General features: G+C 31.8%; 1 protein-coding gene across 1 annotated transcript in view; it reads left to right on the top strand.

Annotated features, from left to right (window-relative positions):
- LOC127710973 (26S proteasome non-ATPase regulatory subunit 10-like) overlaps window positions 1–17,973 on the top strand; it is a 70,386-nt gene extending 52,413 nt beyond the window's left edge. The window contains exon 5 of the mRNA XM_052216917.1: window positions 17,277–17,973. Within this exon, the coding sequence (XP_052072877.1) occupies window positions 17,277–17,965 (689 nt within the window). The 3' untranslated portion in view covers window positions 17,966–17,973. The remainder of the gene's footprint in view (window positions 1–17,276) is intronic.
- The last annotated feature ends 3,824 nt before the right edge of the window (window positions 17,974–21,797 follow it).

The following is a 21,797-nucleotide window of genomic DNA, read 5'->3' on the forward strand; positions in this document are numbered from 1 at the left end:
TATTTATAGTAGTCTACTTTAGGGTACAAACAAAATCGAACAACGTTTTAAAATAAATACTTATACACCTGATAATCCATCAAAATGAAATGAACGAAGTTTATGCAGCTAGAAAATCTTTTCCAACACAAACTTTATTACCTACATAATGATAATATCAACTTAAATGCATGATTTATAAATCAAACATATACTGCAAATATCAGAAAAAGATACAAAATGAAAAATGTGGAGGTATGTTCATTAATTTTCAAAATTTGCATAATTTGAGTTATCATAGCATACATCATGAACCTTCTGATCTAGAATATACTTTAAAAACTGTAAAAGGTTCTTCGGAACCGTGTGTCTAGCATGCGTTTGTTGCCGTCAGAGTAAAGTGTAATGACGAATGCCAAAAATAAGTTCGTTTAGCAGTAAAATGTAGAAAATAAAACAAAATAACTATATTGAACATGAAATAGCATGTGTCCAAGTTCGCTACTTTCCGCAAAGTGATTTTTTTAATTTCAATTATAAGAAAAAAGCTTCTGATAAAGTTTTGTAAAGTACGCAAAAGTGTTTTGCTTTTGAAACTGTCTCTTGACCTAGACTGGTACCCGACCGTTATTTGACAGGTTTGACAATACCGAAGGCATACTGAATATTTTACGGTGGGAACCAGCCTACTTTTTAAGAAGCTTGTGTTCAAGTTTTGTAAAAAAAAAACGAACCTTATACGGTATGTAAATGTTAACTGCAAAGCACCTAACTGCGTTTATTGTTAAAGTTCGGGAAAAAATATAAAAGAAATAGTTTCAAAATATTTCTCTGGATACTGTCTTTTGATCACGAAGGCGCTGCTGGCTATGTTTGATCAAATTCAATGAATACTTAAGAACGTTGTTGGTGACGAAAAACTTTAACCACAGACTGAACACACATGTTGAATACTCCGATGCCAACATACGACAGAATGAAGGATCACTCCCGCGAATTTCGTCGCAGGTTTGTCAAAATTTTGGAGTAGAATTCGACTTAATGAATAAAAAACTTTAAGAAATACACGGAGTTGATTAACATGTGCCCTGTTTTATTACTGTAATGCTATATTGTAATTCTGATTTCCCTAAAGCATGTATGTTCGTTGCCAGAATTTGAAGAAAAACCAAATGGCCCGACCAGAAGAGCTAATCCCATCTAAGATCAACGTTGCCTTTGTTTTAGGAAAAGTGCATAATGTGGGAATTCATTAGAGTATGTTAAATAACATACATTGTATCTGACTAATATTAAACTATGTATTTAGTTGCTGCAATATATCAGCCGAAATATTAATTATACCTTTGCAAAACTAAACAGCACATACTAGTATTCGATTGTATCTTATAAATATGCTTCTCACAGTTGGTTTTATGATCCGCCAAATAAAGACAAATACCGGAGTGATATAAATTGTCCCAGGCCATAAATAGTAAAATAAAATGAAATTTGTGGTTAAAGCACCTAAGAAAATGAATATAACAAATGCCTCATTCATAGTCATAAATGTTTAGTATTTTTCTCTTCCAGCATACTTAGAATTATTGAATAATTTTAGAAGTATATGCTCTCTATTAATCATTAATCATGTTAATTAGTTGAAAAGTATTCATAAGAATGATAACTTTTAGGAAATTGAAAAATTGTGGAAAAATAAAAATCATTATTCCGTGAGCACGACACATATTTCTGGAATAACCTACACCGGATACACTTTCGACCAAAAGAATTAAAGACAAAGTATAACCCTTTTTCGGATATCAAAACCAAAAGGACTGACTTACTAGAACGGCCAAACCATTCAAACTTTGCTTGAAAGAAGATCAAACGTATTTCATAATTTCATGTAAATTGATATAACTTAATTATGACATGGATAAATGTATGAATTAAGTTGAGGTGATAATCTGTTTGCTCCATGGTGAAGGCTTACTGGAACTTTGAGATGACGAACAGCAAAACATGCGATATTACTTTACTTTTTGTGCGTTTTTTGCTGTGTGTGTACTGCTTTTGTGTCATGCATGAATACCCCATATCCTTTGTTTTTCTATTATGACAATACAGAAGCCTTTTCAACTTCGCGCATGGTATTTTCATCATTCATTAGCAGTTCCAACCATATCGTAGTTAAAAATAGGTTTCAAAACAAATAGCACGTGTTTCGTAAAACTGATTTCATCAGGTATCCCCGAGACCAAAGATTTGAAAGCAGAATATAAAAATTTGGCACCATAGAACAGAAGTGTTTGATTTCAAACTAATAAAAGCGAACGAAATTACGAAATCTGCAGTGTTCAAACCATATCACTTCTATGGAAAAAAGAACGATTTATCTTTATTATTCACATTTTCGTCGATACTGAATTACTATGATTTCGAAGTACCATCTTTGCCTTCGATTCTTTTTCCTGTTTTTTAATGATGGTTTCCTTAAATTATCATTGTGTTTATTATACAATAGATATAGATATAATATTTGCAACATTGTTAACCTAAGCTGTAATATGAAACATCCGCTTCAATTATACTTTGCTTTATTCATTCTGCGTACGATATTTTTACAATTCTACCATTCAAACATTTACTTTCTTATCAATGAAATGTTTTTTTTTTATTGTCAATGACTCAACCATTGTTTATCAAGAAATTGTCAATTTATACTTTTTTACATCAATTCTCTATTTTCTTGAATTCAAATGTTCCTTTTAATTAGCATCATTATCGAATTTCAACCTTCTATTGCAAACACAGCGGTACACATTTTACAGTTAATATAAAAATAAGAAGATGTGGTATGGCTAAAATTAACAGTACGATTGCCAATGAGACTACTTTCCACCAGAGACTAAATGGCGTAGAAGGTTAATAACTCTAGGTCACCGTACGGCCTTCAGTTAAACTCATACTGAATATCAAGCTATAAAAGGCCCCAATATGACAAACATATAACATTCAAACGAGAAAACTAACGGCCGATTTATGTACAAAACAGTCAACAAAAACATTTATACAGCAACACACGACAATCACTGAATTGCAGGTTCCTGACTACAGGCAGGATTAAACATGTCTTTCGGCGCTCCAATTATTCTGACCTGGGACAGTGGTGTAACAATATAAGAACAAACTATAAAAATCAGTTGAAAGGGCTTAACTCATCAGATCGAAAGCAAAAACAAACAAAACCAACTAACTAAGAAACATAAGACACTAAGGACATAATTGAGAGTACTATTTGTTACTAAAAACTAGTTCAAAGCCAATAATAACTTAAAAGAAAATCATGTATCTATGACTTACATATCGATCAGTACACCAGGTTAGGGGGAGGGTTGGGATCCCGCTAACATGTTTAACCCCGCCAAATTCTGTATGTATGTGCCTGTCTCAAGTCAGGAGCCTGTAATTCAGTGGTTGTCGTTTGTTTATGTGTCACATATTTGTTTTTTTTTTCATTTTTTGTACATAAGTTAGGCCGTTAGTTTTGAATTGTTTTACATTGTCATTTGGGGCCTTTTATAGCTGACTGTGCGGTATGGGCTTTGCTCATTGTTGAAGGCCTACGGTGACCTATAATTGTTAATTTCTGTGTCATTTGGTCTCTTGTGGAGAGTTGTCTCATTGGCAATCATACCACATCTTCTTTTTTATATATAAATACAACTTCCTATGGATTAAGTGTCATTAACAGTCAGAGAAAAACATGACTTCGCGCAATGCCAAAATGTAGGCATCGACAGATTGTAGGACCGTGAATGTTCATGTGAACAATAATATTTAGATGATTTATTCTGAAATGTAAATTTATCCACTACAAAGACGGATCAGCTGTACGTTTACTTTGAAATATGTACTTCAAAACAATAAGTGTCAAAGCAGCAAATATATAGGTATAGGGAGAGACTGAAAAAGTATATTGAAGACTAAACTAGATATACAAAGATATGATAAAAAGATACATTTAACTGGTACGCTCGAAAAAAGTGCGGGAATACAAATAAATAAACGTTATATGACATTAAAACCTATAAGGTTTAACAGAACTAGCAAAACTTTCCACCACCAGCTTCAATTAGGTAAGCTGAAATCAGATTTTAAGTATAACATGTACAAGAATAAATTGTTTATTTCAAAAATACAATTACAAAAGAGAGGCGAAAGATATCAAAGGGACATTCAAACTCATAAGTCTAAATTAAACTGACAACGCCATGGCTATAAAAAAACGACCAACGGATAAACAAAAGTACACAAAACAAAACATAGAAAACTAAAGACTGAGCAATACGAAACCCACCAAAAACTGTGGGTGCTCCGGAAGTGGTAAGCAGATCCTGCTCAACATTTGACACCCGTCGTGTTGCTCATGCAAGTACAAACCCAGTTATAAGTCTAATTCGGTAGGTCACATTCGGGAAAAAGCGGACGGGATTGTAGCTACGACATTTGGAACATATCTGTTGTCATCTGTGAAACGGATATTCCATAACGGTCAACCAACTCGTGTTGGCGTCTGTAAAATTTACGAAGGGATGATTTCAACTTCACCACTTAGAACTCTTGGTTTAATAGCTTCTTTGTGAGCAGTAACCCTCTATGAAGGAATTATGCTAGGATATACAAGCCCTAGAATATCGTATCAACTGGGAGATATATACTCCGAATGCAGGCGCTGCTGGAATGTTGCTACATAGAAACTGAATATTCACAATTGAGAAGCTGAAATCATCTCTTTTGTCATTAAGTTTTGTTTTCAACCGACCCTCATTGTCAATTTCTAGATGTCAGTCAAGATATGAGGCAGACTTATCTGTATTTGTTGTATCCTTTATCTCAAGTTCGTTCGATGGGATAGATGAGTTCAACATAGTCACCAAATTTTGAAATATTTAGTGAGAGAACATCATCTATATAGCGAAAAGTAAAGTTAAAGGATACTGCTAACTTATTTTCTTTCTTCCTAATAAGTTTCTGTATGATGTCAGCCTCAAAAAATAAAGGAACAAGTCGGCAAGAAGAGGGACACAGTTGGTTCCCATGGGAATGCCGATTGTTTGTTGAAAACACGTCCTCCAAACGTAATAAATATGTTGTCAATCAAGAAATCAAGCGTCTTGATAATGTCATTTTCAGAGAATAGTTCGTTTGAATCAGACTGATTTTATACAAAGTAGGATTTCTCCCTTCCTCAGACAAGATACTTGTAACTACGTTGGCCATTCTTTTTATGAAACAAAGCAGGTAGATCACATTCGGGGGAAAGGGGACGGGATTGGAGTTACGACATTTGGAACATATCCGCTATCATCTGTGAAACGGTTATTCCATAACGGTCATTCAACTCGTGATGGCGTACGTGAAATTTACAAATTATTTTTTCAATCAAGGTCCAATCTAATCACTAAACACCAACAATCGCAGACTGTTAGTCCATCAACCGTTACACCAACTGATTGGTGGAAGTATATTGTATTATAATAATTTCAGCGAGCACAATTTCTTAAATGTTTGTCTGCTGCTTTGGCCTTGAAATGCGTTCAGACGATTATAACTTGTCACGTTTGTATCTGTATAATAATCTTTTCCTTTTCGATATTTTACAGAATGATTGCATCTAGGCATCTTGGTTCTAAGGAGGACAACAATTTTCTGAAGCTTATCTTTCATTTGTTTAATCCATCACGATTGGCCGTTAAATTTGTTTTTGACAAAGAATTTTGTCCAAATACGCTACAGGACGAAATCAAGAGGAGATGGGTAAAAGTGTGTGAATTAAGGGAGAAAAATATCATTACTGCAACACAATTGACATTACTAAAGTCATCAAGTATGTTAAACATTACAAACATTTTCTATTGAACAATAAGACAAAATAGTAATATAACATAGGGCAAACTTTACTAAAAACAAGAATCTAAAAAGTTAGATCATGTTATTTCACATAACGGTATACTGATGATGTTCTTTATATCGACAATCCAATCCTTTCTAGACATACAACGTCGAATTTGACTAAAACTGTCAGTACTAACATCATATGACAAACGAGATGATTTCAGTTTTGGAATTATAAATGTTCCTCACCTTAGCAGCAATATATCTCCTCCCGCACATTGAGTATACATTTCTCAATTCAATCGATATTCAGGAGCTTGCAGCTGGCTATACTACCAATAATTTACTCACACTTTTCTTGTACTTTTCTACCCTCTTGTAAATAAGTACTGAACGGCTACATGATTAAATTGTAATGTTGTACTTATGTTAAATTCAGGACTTATATTTGTACAGTAACTTATTTGTTTTATTCAATACACATTTCTTCAGCATTGTAACAGTATTGATATTTTCAGTACTACATGTACTGTAACTGTACTGATTTTTCAGTACTGTAACAGTGCTGATAATTTGAGTACTTTTACAACACCGTTCTGTGCAGTACTGTAAATGATTGATTAAGTTATAAGGACATAACCTATATTACCTCTCATGATGAACAAAACCGTTTTGTGCAGTACAGTAAATGATTGGTTAAGTTATGAGGACGTAACCTATATTACCTCTCAGGAAAAAAAAACCGTTTTGTAACAGTACTGTTTTATGCAGTAATAGTGTTACAGTACTGTTTTTTTAGTGTGTTTCATGGACTGATTTATTCCCTTGCCGAACCAGTATACTTAGTTTTGAGTGCTCACCTCGTTTATATAAATGGTACACTTCTGTTTAATTAAATGTTGCAGTCCGTCTTTTCAGTGTCTTATTTAAGGATGTTAGTTCACATCCAATTACTGTTATTTAGTACGCTTTTGTAGATTTTTTTTACCATTTCTATAAATTGGATGTGGTTTATACTTCATTTGAATTATTTAAATGATTTGTAGGATAAAATTAGTATATATTATATAATATCAATGATACTTGGAACTTATAGACTGATTCACGTTTTACTAGGTGAGTATAGTAAGAGGGCAGATTGTGACATGTTGATGACTTTTTTCAAAATTGTGTCTATTGTCAAATGCTAGTTCTAAACACATTTTTAGCAGGATCCTGGCTTTGATATTTAACTATATCCATATCTGGCTTGTCTTGAGCAGTTCATATCAAAACATTAAACAAGACTGGAAACTCTAGAATAAGATGCAAGTTGGTATACTGCCCTTGTTTAAACCATTTTGGTATAAAGACTATCTCAAATCGTACTTTAGTGTTAACTTGACCCGTTGACACAATTTGTAATGCATTTTTGTTATTTAATGTTTACCTATTTTGTGTTATATCTCCTCTCACTATTTTTAATATGTACCACCTTTGATAAGTTTTTAGTATGACGATAAATTTTCACTTCTGTACTCGTACGGTGAACAACAAATTTATTTATTTGGTAAAAAATATTTCCGTACTCCTAACAACAAAATTAATATATATAGATTTACCTGTGTACGTTATTTTATTTAACGCCACTTTGGCCCATGTTAGAGTTTTCTTTTTGGTATTGTTTTAATCTTTTTTAATAATATTGTATTAATCATGTTAATATTGTGTCATACATCAAATGAATTCGTTCAGTGTATGTTTACCTGCTGTTGTTTACATGTCATTTTGATCGAGTTAAGCCATTTCGATTGATAATCTATAGAGTGTCTTCTTATGTTGTAATGTTTCACTACTGTTTCAGGTTAGGGTGAAGGTTGGCGTCTGTTAAAACGTTTAAACCTGCTGCATTTGTATGCACCTATCCTAAGTCAGGAGCCTGTTGTTCAGTGGTTGTCGTTTGTTGATGTGGTTCATAAGTGTTTCTCGTTTTTTTATATAGATTAGACCGATGGTTTTCCAGTTTGAATTCATGCAATTGTTTTACACTTGTCATTTTAGGGCTCTTTATAGCTTGCTGTTCGGTGTGAGCCAAGGCTCCGTGTTGAAGGCCGTACTTTGACCTATAATTGTTTACTTTTTACACATTGTGACTTGGATGGAGAGTTGTCTCATACCACATCATCTTTCTATATCTCTCAAAGCCACTTTGGTATTTTTATCATATCATTGTGTTGTTTTATTGGTCTCATATGCCATGTTTCTAATAACAATATTAGCTATGGCCTTTGTTTTACCTTGATTAGTTAATAACATGTAGTTATTTATCATAATCAGATGTAAGTAAGAATTGATAAGAAGTGGTGAATTCGTAAACAGTAATCAACGAGCGACTTTAGTAGCAAGTTGATTATCGTTCCCGAATCCACTACTTCTGATCAATTCTCTAGCTTAACCCATTTCTTGTAAAACGACTGTCTGTTTTATGTTTTGACAAGGAATCAACGGAATTTTATAAAAATAATTTCGTATTTGGTCTTTTTTATTCTATAATAGCTGGAAATGATTATATCCACACGGTTCACGTCTATTTTCAAGTTAACATAAGTTTAATATAACTTAAATAGGTTGTAAGCTCCCCTTTTTATTACCAGATTTCATACTTGTTTATTTATATTTCATTTAATGTTTTATCATTACAAAGTATTTAAATTATATAGATTTTCGTATTCATGATTTATTCAAAAAGACATATATAAATATACAAAATTTAAATTTTTTTTTTTTTTGAATAGTTCAAAATTCTAATTACCAAAATTTAGAAACCCTTGAAATTTACATATATAGTATTTAGCAATCTGTGATTGTTTACAGCTGATTAAGGATTGCCTACAATTTAACCGTAATAAGTCAAATACATATATTTAGCGTAGTTGCCATAATATTACAATTTCCATGATGCTCCAGTTAATGAGGCTTTCCGAAATAAATAAAATAATTGCTTAAGGTCTTTTTTGCACAATTATACATGAATTTTGTTTAAACTGTTTCCCTTTCATTAAGTTAAGATTATTTTAACGTTAGTACATCATTGTACATTTGACATCCATCGTAAACCAGTCAATTAACTAGTATTATCTGTGGTACGCATTCTGAATCTCCAGCAGAGTTGCTCTTGCTACATATGTACAATGTATAATAATGTCAATTTTTTACTTTTATATTCAACCTATTCATAGCCGTTATCGTCTAGTTGTTGGTACCGAAAGACATAACTGTGATATTAACAGTGCAAAGTTCAAACCTTTTACCCGAATTGAAATTTTTCATTGTAATTTTTTTCTCTACAAAAATAGTGTTTTAATCTTAGAGGTATTATATACTTCATTTTCATTTAAAGGTGATTATTTTGTTTCTGGTTTTACAGCCAAAGAAATAGTTTTACGGTCGTAGCTTGTATATCACACTTTATTCAAATTAAGAGTCCATTCAGTGGTGACGTGATGTATATTTGGACCATTTATAATCAAACAAAGAAAATATTATTGATAGTTCGATATCATTATAAGACTAAAACCATAAGTAAGCATTTGCTATGATGAAAAGGAAAAGTCCTTGTACGTTAAAAGTGACAAGTGTAATGGGCATATGGATGTTTATTTTATCAAGGAATTGTACTAATATATACAATTCCTTGATTCTCTAGTGTTTAGAACTAGTGTGTAATAGCCACAATCGTATAAAGACCCATCGGTTCATTATAACGATGTTGAAAATCGACCAATGTTCAAACCGGACATCGTGAATAAACTCTTTTTAAAGATATTTCCATACTGCTATATAATTATACTCAAGAACGTACAAATGTAGAACATAATCTTCCTTAAAAGATAACGCCCAAAATAAAATAATTTAAATAAATTTGAAAAGAACATGAACAAATCCAGACATAGTAAATATATTTTATTAAATAACAAAAGCGAATTATCTCTGAGATAGGAATACAGTTTATTGACATATATTGACAGTTGTGCGCTTTAAGAATGTTATTTAAATATTGATTTATGTCAGCACTCGTGGTATAGTGGTATCATACATAGACTGAAGACTCTACTGATGATGAATAAAATACGTGCGAAATCGAACCCTTCATATTCCATTCGTTCTTGAGAGGATAAAAAATCGAAAGTTAAAAGTTTAAAGTTATAAAATAAGTTATCTTAAGTTAACGAAGTGGTCAGTGGATTCTTGAAAAATAATCTACTGTAAGAACAATAGACTGACGTCAGAGAAATGGGTTAATCGTAAATCATATTAATGTTGTACGTTTTGATAATTAAAATTGTAACATGTGTAAATGATTTATACGTCCCATTCTGTGGATAAGGGCAAGCCTGCATGAATTTAATGTACAATGCATGTATGGAAGTGTGTTTAACTATACAAATCGCCTGTCATGAATTTTACCAAGAAAAGATGTTTTTCATATCACACATACCGGAGTGTGATAAGAAAAAAATGTTAATTTGATTGATCTGTTCGATACTTATTTACAAGAGGGAAGAAAAGTACAACCAAAGTGTGAGTAAATTCTTGTAAGGGTACTCAGACTTTGTAAAACGTTATCTGTGTCTGAGCAGGGTTTTGTCAAAGAACTTTTCTTTTTTTTTTTTTGGCTTTTGGCGTTCCTGGTGCAAGTGGGTCCAGAGGTGCGATTCTGAAGCAAGAGGATTTTACAGTGTTGTTTTTGTTTTCTTTACCCTTGTATTTATATTTTACTTAATTTGTACTTTATCGGGAAAATGTGCACTAGTACGGCAATATGTTTTTGTTTGCTGTATGTACTATAAACTACAAAAAAAAACATTTTGTTGACGTCATTGTCATATTTACTATGAACTGCAATAATGGTTTTTTATTGTTTGCGTCTTTGTCATATGTATTTGTATGGTAATTCTAATTATTTAGTCAGCTGTGTTGTATGTCTGTGATGTACATTTACACAGTTTTGGCTGCTGGATCCTAATTATTGACATTGTAACCACTTATGTCTGTTTGGGTTGCTCTACCAATTTTGTCTATGTAACGGAACTATAAACAACTGTTGTACGAGTGGGATATTTAGATATTAAACCAGGTTTTTATCTCACCATTTTCTTTGAAAATGCCTACACCAAGGCATGAATATGAGAGATGTTTTCCATTTGTTCCCTTGGTTGATAAAGTCTAACGTTTGATATCGTCAGGTTTTATGGACATTTTCCCTTTTTAAATATTTTTTAGAGTTCGATATTTTTGTTAATACTATTTTAGTGGTTTGACTATGTTTTATATATATATTCGTACATTGGTACCAGTGAATTATTGGTTTTATTCAATCAAGATAGTTACTAACAAATTTGTTTCTCTAATAATTATCAAATAAATTTTCATATTTAATAAACCAAAATCCCATTCGAGTGCCTCTCCACATTCCTGATTTCTGATTACTCAGTCATTTACGAAATTGATGCCCAAATAATTCATTTATGCATCTATGGATGAAATGGAAGCAAACATTAATAAAAGACAACTTTGAATCAAGAACATTGTATTTAATGAAATATATATTCTTATGTAAAAGTAAATAACTTTAACAAGAATTCTGAAGGTGGAACTATTTCTGCGTAGTAAAAGTTTGAAAAAAGATGTCAATTTTTCTGGTACCTGATCATTCATCTTGAGAGGTAATATAAGTTATGATCTTATAACTTATCCGATCATTTACTGAGATCTTCGGCAACCAACACGTTGATTATTTTTTTTTTAAACATTGGGTCTAGAAAGGGTTAAAGAGAAAAGAGAAACTTGTATATCCATTATGCAAATAACAAACTGCATGAATTCTAATAGGGTAGGACCAGCGCGACGTATACGTATTACTGATATCCTTAACATCAAGTACGCTAGGATATATGAAGTGCAAACACTTGCTAAAATGTGGTTTATTGAGTGACAGAACATCAACTATATCCATTATATTTTGTCGATAAAAATCCAGCATTTTTATTACATTGTCTTCGGCGTATTTGAAGTTCCAATTAGTATGACTCTTTACAAATTATGATTTATCGTGACAAAAATGAAAAAAAATAAAACTGTATCGATGATTAGACTTGATAAACATATATGTAGAAAAATCGATGTTTGATAAGACCACATCAGGTTGAAACACGATTATATGTTTCTATAAAATCTTATGATTACAAACGCGTTGTTTACTATTTGCAGATCTGCAGTCCGCTGATCTTGATATTACACTAATGATATGCCTGCTAACAAATCTGGCAGACTTCACAGTCGATGACCGTCTGCCACATTTCAACAACATTGACTTTAGCAACGAAACTGCGATGTCAACAATTAGGTTTTACAGAAACAAGTTGACACATTTACACACTAGCTCTGTATCAGATCTTACATTCAACGAAACGATCGATGCTATGACTAAGGTTGGTATCTATTTATTCAGTGCAACTCAGTTTATTGATTTTAATGGGAAGCCAACATTTTTATGAATATTAACTGTGAAAGGAGGTAGGGGTAAAATTCTCCAAAGCATTAGGTTACCGAAGAGGACATTAAATGATGATTTAGTTTAAGCTTTACCATGTTTATTGCAAGACTATAATTTTGTGCATAAAATAATATTCTTAGCGACTTTTGAAACCCAAATAGTTTTTCCTTGAATATTACAAGATAAAGATTGGAGAACGGTGCCAAAAGAAAATAAACATAAAGGGTGAAGGTTGGCGCCTGTTAAAACGTTTTAACCCGCTGCATTTTTATGCACCTGTCCCAACTCAGGAGTTCAGTGGTTTTCGTTTGTTGGTGTGGGTCATAAGTGTTTCTTGTTTCTCGTTCTTTATATAAATCAGAACGTTGGTTTTCCTGTTTGAATTGCTTTACGCTAGTCATTTTGGGGCCCTTTATAGCTTGCTGTTCGGTGAAGGCCAAGCTTTGACCTATACTTAGTAACTTTTTATACATTGTGACTTGGATGGAGAGTTGTCTCATTGGCTCTCATATCACATCTTTTTATTTATATATAGGTTTAATTGATAAAAGTAACTTTAATTTGATCATTGGATTTTGCAAGAAATTAATTTCAAATATCTGTCATATTATCCCTATCTAAAATATCCTTAGCAATGCCTAACTAGATTCAGTGAGGTAGACGAATTCGGTTCCAGTTCAAGTGTGCAATATTGTTTACATATACACAAATTGGTTGTAATTGAGATGACTTACTAGCTGCATATAATTAGAGGATGTAATTTTATATGAAAAAACAAGCAGGCGTTTTTACTTGCGTAAATGCGTAAATGCGCTTCAAATAATTTTGATGCTTTTTGACGTATTGACCCTTTAAAAAAATGCATATATTTTACATTTAAAGTTTTCCGGGGAATGTTTCTTGATATTAGCAAAATTATTTAATAATAATTTGATATTTTTGTGAGGTAATAAGACATAACTTTTACCCCATTGATAAACCAAAATGAAATGGACTAGTCAACTGTTCAATTTCGATTCTAAAAAGAAGCGAACTCCCAGGTTATGGAGTTGAACTACATGTTTTTCGTTGTTTTCTATGCACGTAATATATAACGATGATAGTATTCGAGATGGAAGATGGGAATGACATAGATATGGTGTCAATTAAATGCATCTCTTAGGTTGAAGATGACTACCAACCTAGTAAACAAAAGTAGAAACTAAGTTGCATTTTTGTTTAATGTAAACAGATCTTGATGAACATTACATTACGTCGTATAGATATCATTATATTATATAAAGTTAGAACGAAGAAATGTAATAATCATTGTATATTAAGCATACCGACTACGATAGTATTGGGCATTATGTTCTATCGTCTTTCCATGTGTCAGTCCGTCATGTATCAGGTAATTTTTTGGTAAAGAATATTAATTTAACATAATGATGTGGCCACAATAACTTAAAACTTGATATCCAGGTGCACCATGGTCTATCTCTCTGTACAACTTTGTATAACACGAGATTTTTACATTCTACATTTTGTCAGAACTATACTGTTCTATATCAACACTCGTATTGAATCATATTAACTTATTAATCTAGTTGGACACCGAAAGTTCAGAGAAAAATAGTTTTATAGTGTTGTATCGCCACTATTTTTCAAGTAGTTTTGCTGTACACTATTTATTATTGAAATGATTTTAGTAGTCCTATGCTTAAATTGTTTGCATGGTTTGAACTCAGGCTATGAGTTACTCTTAGCACGATAAGCATTACAAACTTGGGGTATCGCACGATTAAAAAATGATCTATCTCCAAAAAAATCGATATAAATTTCTTAAACAGCAGTGATTGTCGTGTAGTGCTTTATCTCAAGAAAAGGAGGTGCTCTACTTATGAAAGGTGCATGTCTACTAAACAAACAATTTTTTGAAGTCAAATTCTACTTAGCTTTGCTTTTCTTAGTTAACTATTTATGATATGCATTTTTAAACTTCAAATTCAATTTCCAAATATTTAGAAAAATGGGACTTGCATCATTATAACACTCACACGACGTAATGTGTGTTATTGTGTGAAATGTTTAGGTGTTTTACCACCAAGTCATAGAACGTCACATCCGGTTGCATACGAAAAAGGGTCGAAAAAAAATATTCCCTTGAATTTGACTGTTGTAGGAAATTAGTCCTACATTTCATTGCAGTAAACAAATTCTGAGTCATAAACATATATCTTAGGTGGTCAAAGCACCATTATTTTTTTTTTGGTGTTTCTATAGAATGTTTTTGAAACTTGAGGTTACATGGTTACTAAAGCTTGTACACATGAAAAAAGGGTGAACATTTGATCGGTTAACTTCCAGTGATGGTTATTATCTTATATGCAATGAAATGTAATGTGCAATTTTTTCTGTAGTACTGGACAGGATAAAACTTTACTCATGCCAAGTATTTCTTTATTTGAAACAAAGATAAATTCTGCACAATTTTTTGAAAAGTGCAATTTTAACAAAGACTAATAGAAGAAAAACAATGGTGGTATTATACCTTTACAATGTTTGCCAGATTGTGGGTTCACTGAACACGGAAATGTGATAGTTTGAACTTTTGTTTCTTCCAATTATTGTTTCAGGCCGTTGTTAAATTATATCCAGCACTAGGCAACGATTGTGAGTTAATAAGGAATGGATCGTTTGATCAACGTAAGTTTAAACAAAATTATCGTATAAAAAAAATAAAAATTACTCGCTTTGTTAGCGCACTAATGGATTACCAAAAAATGTATGTTTTTTGAAACAGATATGCGATACACGACCGATACATTGAGATATGTAAACGTCATACAAATAAGCAGATGTTATGTTTCTGCTGAACATTTGTAAGTTGACAATTTGTCATAGGTTTTATTTTGAAATTGTCAATCTGTGTCAATATGAAAAGATCAAGATGTGAAAGAGACTTTCTAGTTTCGGTTGTATCATTAAACAGAAGTAGACTAGGATATATATGAGACGCAAAACACTCACTGAAATTTGAGTTGTTTGGTGACAAGGCATCATCAATATATCTATAAAGGAATTAAAGAACTTCTATTAAAATTATAAAATTAATCCCAGAATGTAGAATCTATTGTGAAACGATGATTCCTCTTCACAAATTCAAATAAAAGTAGAAAAGTGTCATTCACATTGTTTTAGAAATACAATTCCTAAAGCAAACCAGGTTGAAAAAAAAGTTTAGGTACAGATTTTTTTTTTTCCAGTTTAAACATTTTTGCCAATTATCATCTTAAAGCCTTTCAAAGACAATACCGTAAACAGCAACTATTATCAGCAAGGCAAGATTAACCTACAAGTAAAAATAACTGAAAATGTCAATTGGCTAAATATTAGAGCTATTGTCCGTAGCTTACAGTTTTTCGTATCATTCGCAATTTTGAAGATCTGCACGTCAGAAACAACAAAACCTATTTAAACCAAATTTTGCAGAAAAAGGGCTGAATGTTTAGATTTTAGTTTTGAAAAATTATATAACGATCTTTTAATCAACATAGCATTCGTTACAGAAAAAAAGAGAACAAAATTAACCTTTGACGTCTTCTGTCCTTAAAGGTGTAAAATATAGGAAAATTCTGACAGGGGCATGCATTCTCGTAAAAGTCAAGATCTTATGTAAATCCATCAAAACGGTCATAGTATTTAATGAATGGCTATTATTTATTTTGAATTTATTGAACCATAAAATTAATTTTTGAATCTTCACATTGAATAATCCGCGAAGCGGCTTATGTAAAATGTGAAGAGTCAAAAATTAATTTTATGGTTCAATAAATTCAAAATAAATAATAGCCATTCATTATAAATAAATTTCTATCAAAAACAAGGCTTAAAGAGCTTTTTATATTATTTATATTAACAATAACAACGTACCCACATGTTGGCGTATGAATACACAACGTCAGAGTGGGCGTGTCCCCATAAAAATTGACAACATTGAAAATAAAGGTAATACTTTTAACCAATCAGAAGACAGTAAAAACTCCAAATTTATTTATTATCTATTGAATTTATTGCCCTTAGACGATAATGTTATAGCATTATTGGATATCAAATATATTAAATAGAGATAAACTTTATACAGCAAAATTGATAAATAAGCAAGTTGAGATCTTCAAATCATTGCATTAGTCATTAATGTTTTTGGAAGCTGCTAAAGCTGAGGAGCATTTGCTTAAGTTGTCTTTTATAGGTACATTTTTATCCCTTTGTTTGACATGAATATCAACTTAATGAAAATGAACGATTAAGGAACAAATTTGCCTATTAACTTTATTAATTACATTTCCAGTTGTTTATCCTGTTTGAAACATGTAAAGTGGTAATTTTTATCCTGGTTAGCAATATTGTCAGAGATTTGCCAACTCTTGTTCTCATGATTCTAGTTATGTCCCTGTAAAAACATTGTGTGATATTTTCGCCGGCAATTACAAAACAAATATGATACATATATTAAAGAATTGTTTTCCAAATATATATTTATGTATGTCTTGTGAATACAATGCACATCTGTTAAGTGTTTGTCAAACTAACACAACACCAATTACATCAACTTTAAGCAGACATCGACAATCGTAAAACGAATAACAAACAGCAATTCAAACTTATGCTTTGACATAAAAATTCCAAACAATATACATCCTTAGATGCAATACAACGATTAAACCCACAAAACAATGATATACATCATACATTCTCATTCTGTCGAATAATGAAATAATGTATAAATCATATCTTGAACATAAAAAAGAATAATTCTTAAATCATTGAACAGTGATAGACATTTCATAAATAAGATTAGCAATGAAGGTAATATTCTGTCTTTATTTTTTTAATTGTGCAGACTTAGGAATCTTAACAGCAATGCATGAAATGTGTCGTGTTGGAAATTACGAATTGGTACACTCGCTTATACAAAAAGAACTACCAGTCAACGAAGAAAACGAGTTTGGTTTTACGCCACTTCACATAGCATCCCACGAAGGTTATACTAACATAGTTGAACTTTTACTCAGTCACGGGGCAACAGCTGTAGTGAACAAAGGACAAATTACCGGATCAAGACCATTGCATTTTGCATCTCATGAAGGCCATAAAGAAATTGTAAAACTTTTGCTTCATCACGGAGCAGATATACATCAAGGAAACATTAAAGAGTCTAGACCAATACATTTAGCAGCTCATGAAAATCAAATAGATGTTGTAAATATTCTAATTGAAAATGGCGCAAACGTCAACGACATCAACAAAAACGGTTCCACGGCACTGCATTTGGCAAGTTATAAAAATCTCACAGACATGGCTGAGTTGCTGATAAAAAATGGAGCGGATATCAACAAAGCAAAATTAGACAAACGTACACCATTACATGTTGCTTGTATATATGGTAACTCTGAAATTGTAAGCTTATTATGTAAATATAAAGCTTTGGTAAATCAACCAGATAAATTTGGACGAACCCCGTTGTCGTATGCAAAGGAAAATAGAAACGAACAAATAATCTCAATTTTACAGAAAATAGATCATTCTTGAAAACAAAATATGAACATAAAATATATATTGATGCTTTTGTCGTTTGCTGTGATTATATACGCGGTTCTGATATATTTTTACTTTATTTATTTCTTTTACATACTTAGTTATTGTAAATATATATCTATCATTAAAATTCGTAAGCTTAACCTGCAATCTGGAACTATGAAATCTTAAAGTTTAACATGCATTAGCATGATTAGCTTAAAACAAGTATATATATGCTTTTAACAACAGCTTATCTGACTGTAGCCTCTTATTGATTCTGAGTGATTAAACAAAGTACATTTTTTTCGCCATGCAATTTTTTATTATATATAATAATGAAATAATTGTTTAGAAATGATAAATAGTTTTGATGTTCAATTCTAACATTATACGTAGATACATATTTCGCTATATGCATAGGGTATGATTTTTGTATATTTTACTTGCAACCCCTCCTCCCCTCCATCTTTTTACCATAACGGTCTCATGTATAGTCACAACTTTATTTGGCGCAAATTTTAGGAAAACAAACTTTTCCATGCGACATGCAAAGAATATAGTAAATTATTTTAACATACTTTTATGATGTTGTTAGAGTCACAATGAGGGTGTAACAAAAAAAAAAACTGTATCGAAAGGATCGAGGCGAAATGTTATTAACGTTTAGTATGCATAAAAATTATATTTTAAAAATTTATAGGAAGCACCTCACAAATTCTGAAGAAGGTTAATTGTTCACACATAGAGAGATGCCACAGGAAAGAAAATATGTTTCAAAGCATAAAAGTCTAGTGAGATGTGAACTTTTCTATAAACAAAATTTTCTTTTTCTATATTTTGTTGCTGTTGTAAAACAACGTAAAACATAATATTAACATTCTGAAATCACCTTAATTCAATCCTTTGGTGCTTTTGGAGAAAAACATGTTTACCTTAGTTATTCATTTTGATTTGCATAGAAAGTGAGGTAGACCTTATACCTCAAAATTTCTATTTAAAATTTATTACGAAATGACAGAAAGGAGAACTTAGATATACATCAGTGAGACCAGCAATTCAACAACGCAGAAAAAATTAAAAATAATCGTTTTAACTAGTATAAATAGCAAAAATTAAATCTTAAAGTTTAACATGCATTAGCATGATTAGCTTTAAACAAGTATATGCTTTGAACAACAGACTATAGCTTCTCATTGATTCTGAGTGATTAAACAAAGTACAACTTTTTCGCCATGTAATTTTTTAGTATATATAATAATGAAAGAATTGTTTAGAAATGGTAAATGGTTTTGATGTTCAATTCTAACATCATACGTAGATGAATTGCATTAAGCATAAAAGAACATAGAACTGTGCTTCGTAAATAATGTAATAGTAAATAATGGTTACACATAGATCTTGAATTCCATTTGTAGTCGAAATCTACCACATCATGTATGTGAACAATACAGTTCATGTAAAATACAAAAAGATCTGTGACATCTTTATTTTACAATATCTGCCAAATTAAATTGACAAGGTGTTTTCTTTCAGTCTATCCTTTATTAATATGGAATCAACCAAGTTAGCCCAGGCAACCACATAATCCTGAAAATTTCGTGGCAAGTGGCACATTTCTTGCATCGCCGGGCCATACAGCCTTGATAATTCTGAAGTTGGCACTACAGAAATATTGAACGTTACTTGAATGAAAAATTCTTTTGGTTGAAATACTGGTATTCGATATTATTGGTCGCTTTTTTGGTATATGCATGATATCAATTACAATCACCACTATTGGGAAATGAGCTACATTGTAAATGTCTTATAAATATTGTTTTTTGTTGAATTTTTGACTAAGGGATATTATCATGCTCATCTTCCTTTCACATGAAGAAAAATATGTCATGATTGTAAATTGAAGTAATGTTTTCGTATTGCCTTAACCCATTTTGGTTAATGGGGTGAAGTTATAGAGTTTTGATGGATATTTCGTGTTCTCTTATTTTCTTCGGATCAACCAATGAAACAAACCTTAAGTAAAACACTATTTCAACATTATAATTTTTAAGCAATTACTTTCGAAACGGATTTAATTTCTCAAATATTGATATTTACGTGTCATATGGAAAAATCTTTAAGTGCTCCAAGTTAAGCATCAAATATATTTTTGTTAATTATAAAAAAGAAGATGTGGTATGATTGCCAATAAGACAACTCTTCACAAGTGACCAAATGACACAGAAATTAGCAACTATAGGTCACCGCACGACCTTCAACAATGAGCAAAACCCATATCGCATACTCAGCTATTAAAGGCCCCGAAATGACAAATGTAAAACAATTCAAACGAGAAAACTAACGGCCTAATTAATGTACAAAAAAAACCCCGAAAAACAAATATGTAAAACAGCAATGAACGATAACCACTGAATTACAGGCTCCTGACTTGGGACAGGCACATACATACAGAATATTGCGGGGTTAAACATGTTAGCGGGATCCCCCCCCCCCTAACCTGGGACAGTGGTGTAACAGTATAAAATAAGAACGAACTATAAAAATCAGTTGAACAAGGCTTAACTCATCAGATGGATACACATAGAAATACATCTAACAAAAACACAGAGTGGACGTGGCCGGGTACTTGAACATCCCAACAACAAAAAGACAATAAGTACAGATCTGAGAGTACTCGCAGTTACTGACAGCTAGTTCAAAGCCAATAACAACTAATAAAAAAAATCATGCATCTAAGACTAAATTATCAATCAGTACACATCCAGCATCCAATGGATTTACTGTAAAGACGTCATAAACAGTCAGAGAACAACATGACCTTATGCAATGCAAAGATACAGGTATCGACAGATTGTAGATCCATGAAAGTGCATATGTATATAACAATAATATTTAGTTTGCTTTTAATTTACTGATAACAAAATCGATATTAATACTAATAAAACCAATCTAAGATCTAATTACAGTGTTGAATTGGTAACCTTTTAGTTTATTTAAAGGATCGATAAGTTTACCAGGATCGTTTCTAAATTTCCGGGCACGGTTAACAACATCTCCGTAAAAATGAGGATGTTTAAAATAAGTTTTCTACAGGTACAACCAAACTTCAAAACCAAATCTTTTTATCTATGGAAGGATTTAGTTAAGGTTTTTAGTCATTTGTGGTAACGAAATCCCTGATTTCATAATTTACCAGTAATACATAGATTACGTTCATTAAAATCTAAAACGTCACAACAGACACGGGCATAGCGAACGAGTTGTGAACTATAATCACCGTAAGATGGTGCCAAAGGAACTAATTGCATTTCTTCGTCTTTTCAATAGTGCTATATGTTACTTGTATCATAATATAAAGAGCGGATATTTCCAAAGCAGATACACAACACTCTTTATAACAGTATAAATCTAGAACATCCGAAATTATATGTTTGAAAGTATATTCTTCTGTCAAATAGCTGAATTAAAGTTTCTTGTTAAGGCATGTTTTAAGTATCGAAAAAAGTTCTAGGAGCTTATTTAATAAGAAATCTTCGACCAAAGAATGATTTGAGCACATATAGAACAAAACAGTTTTGAGCCAGTATGATGGAACTAAGGACGCAATGCTGAAAGTATTATTGTGGTGCGTTTTCGTTAATTTTGACATTACCAACACTTTAGCTGCACGCAAAAATCATAATATGTTATTGCTAGCCGGGAATTGCCAGCAAGATAAAACTTAAGGATTGAATGGTTACTGCTGGTTTAGACAGTCTTCTTTTGTTTTCTCTACGTCAAATTAATTTTATTGTTTCGTCTCTCGTTTCAGCTTTCTATTCAACTACTTTGTTACAAATGTCAA

Source organism: Mytilus californianus, unplaced genomic scaffold (genome assembly GCF_021869535.1).
Source record: "Mytilus californianus isolate M0D057914Y unplaced genomic scaffold, xbMytCali1.0.p SCAF_8, whole genome shotgun sequence".
Taxonomy (NCBI): Eukaryota; Metazoa; Mollusca; class Bivalvia; order Mytilida; family Mytilidae; genus Mytilus; species Mytilus californianus.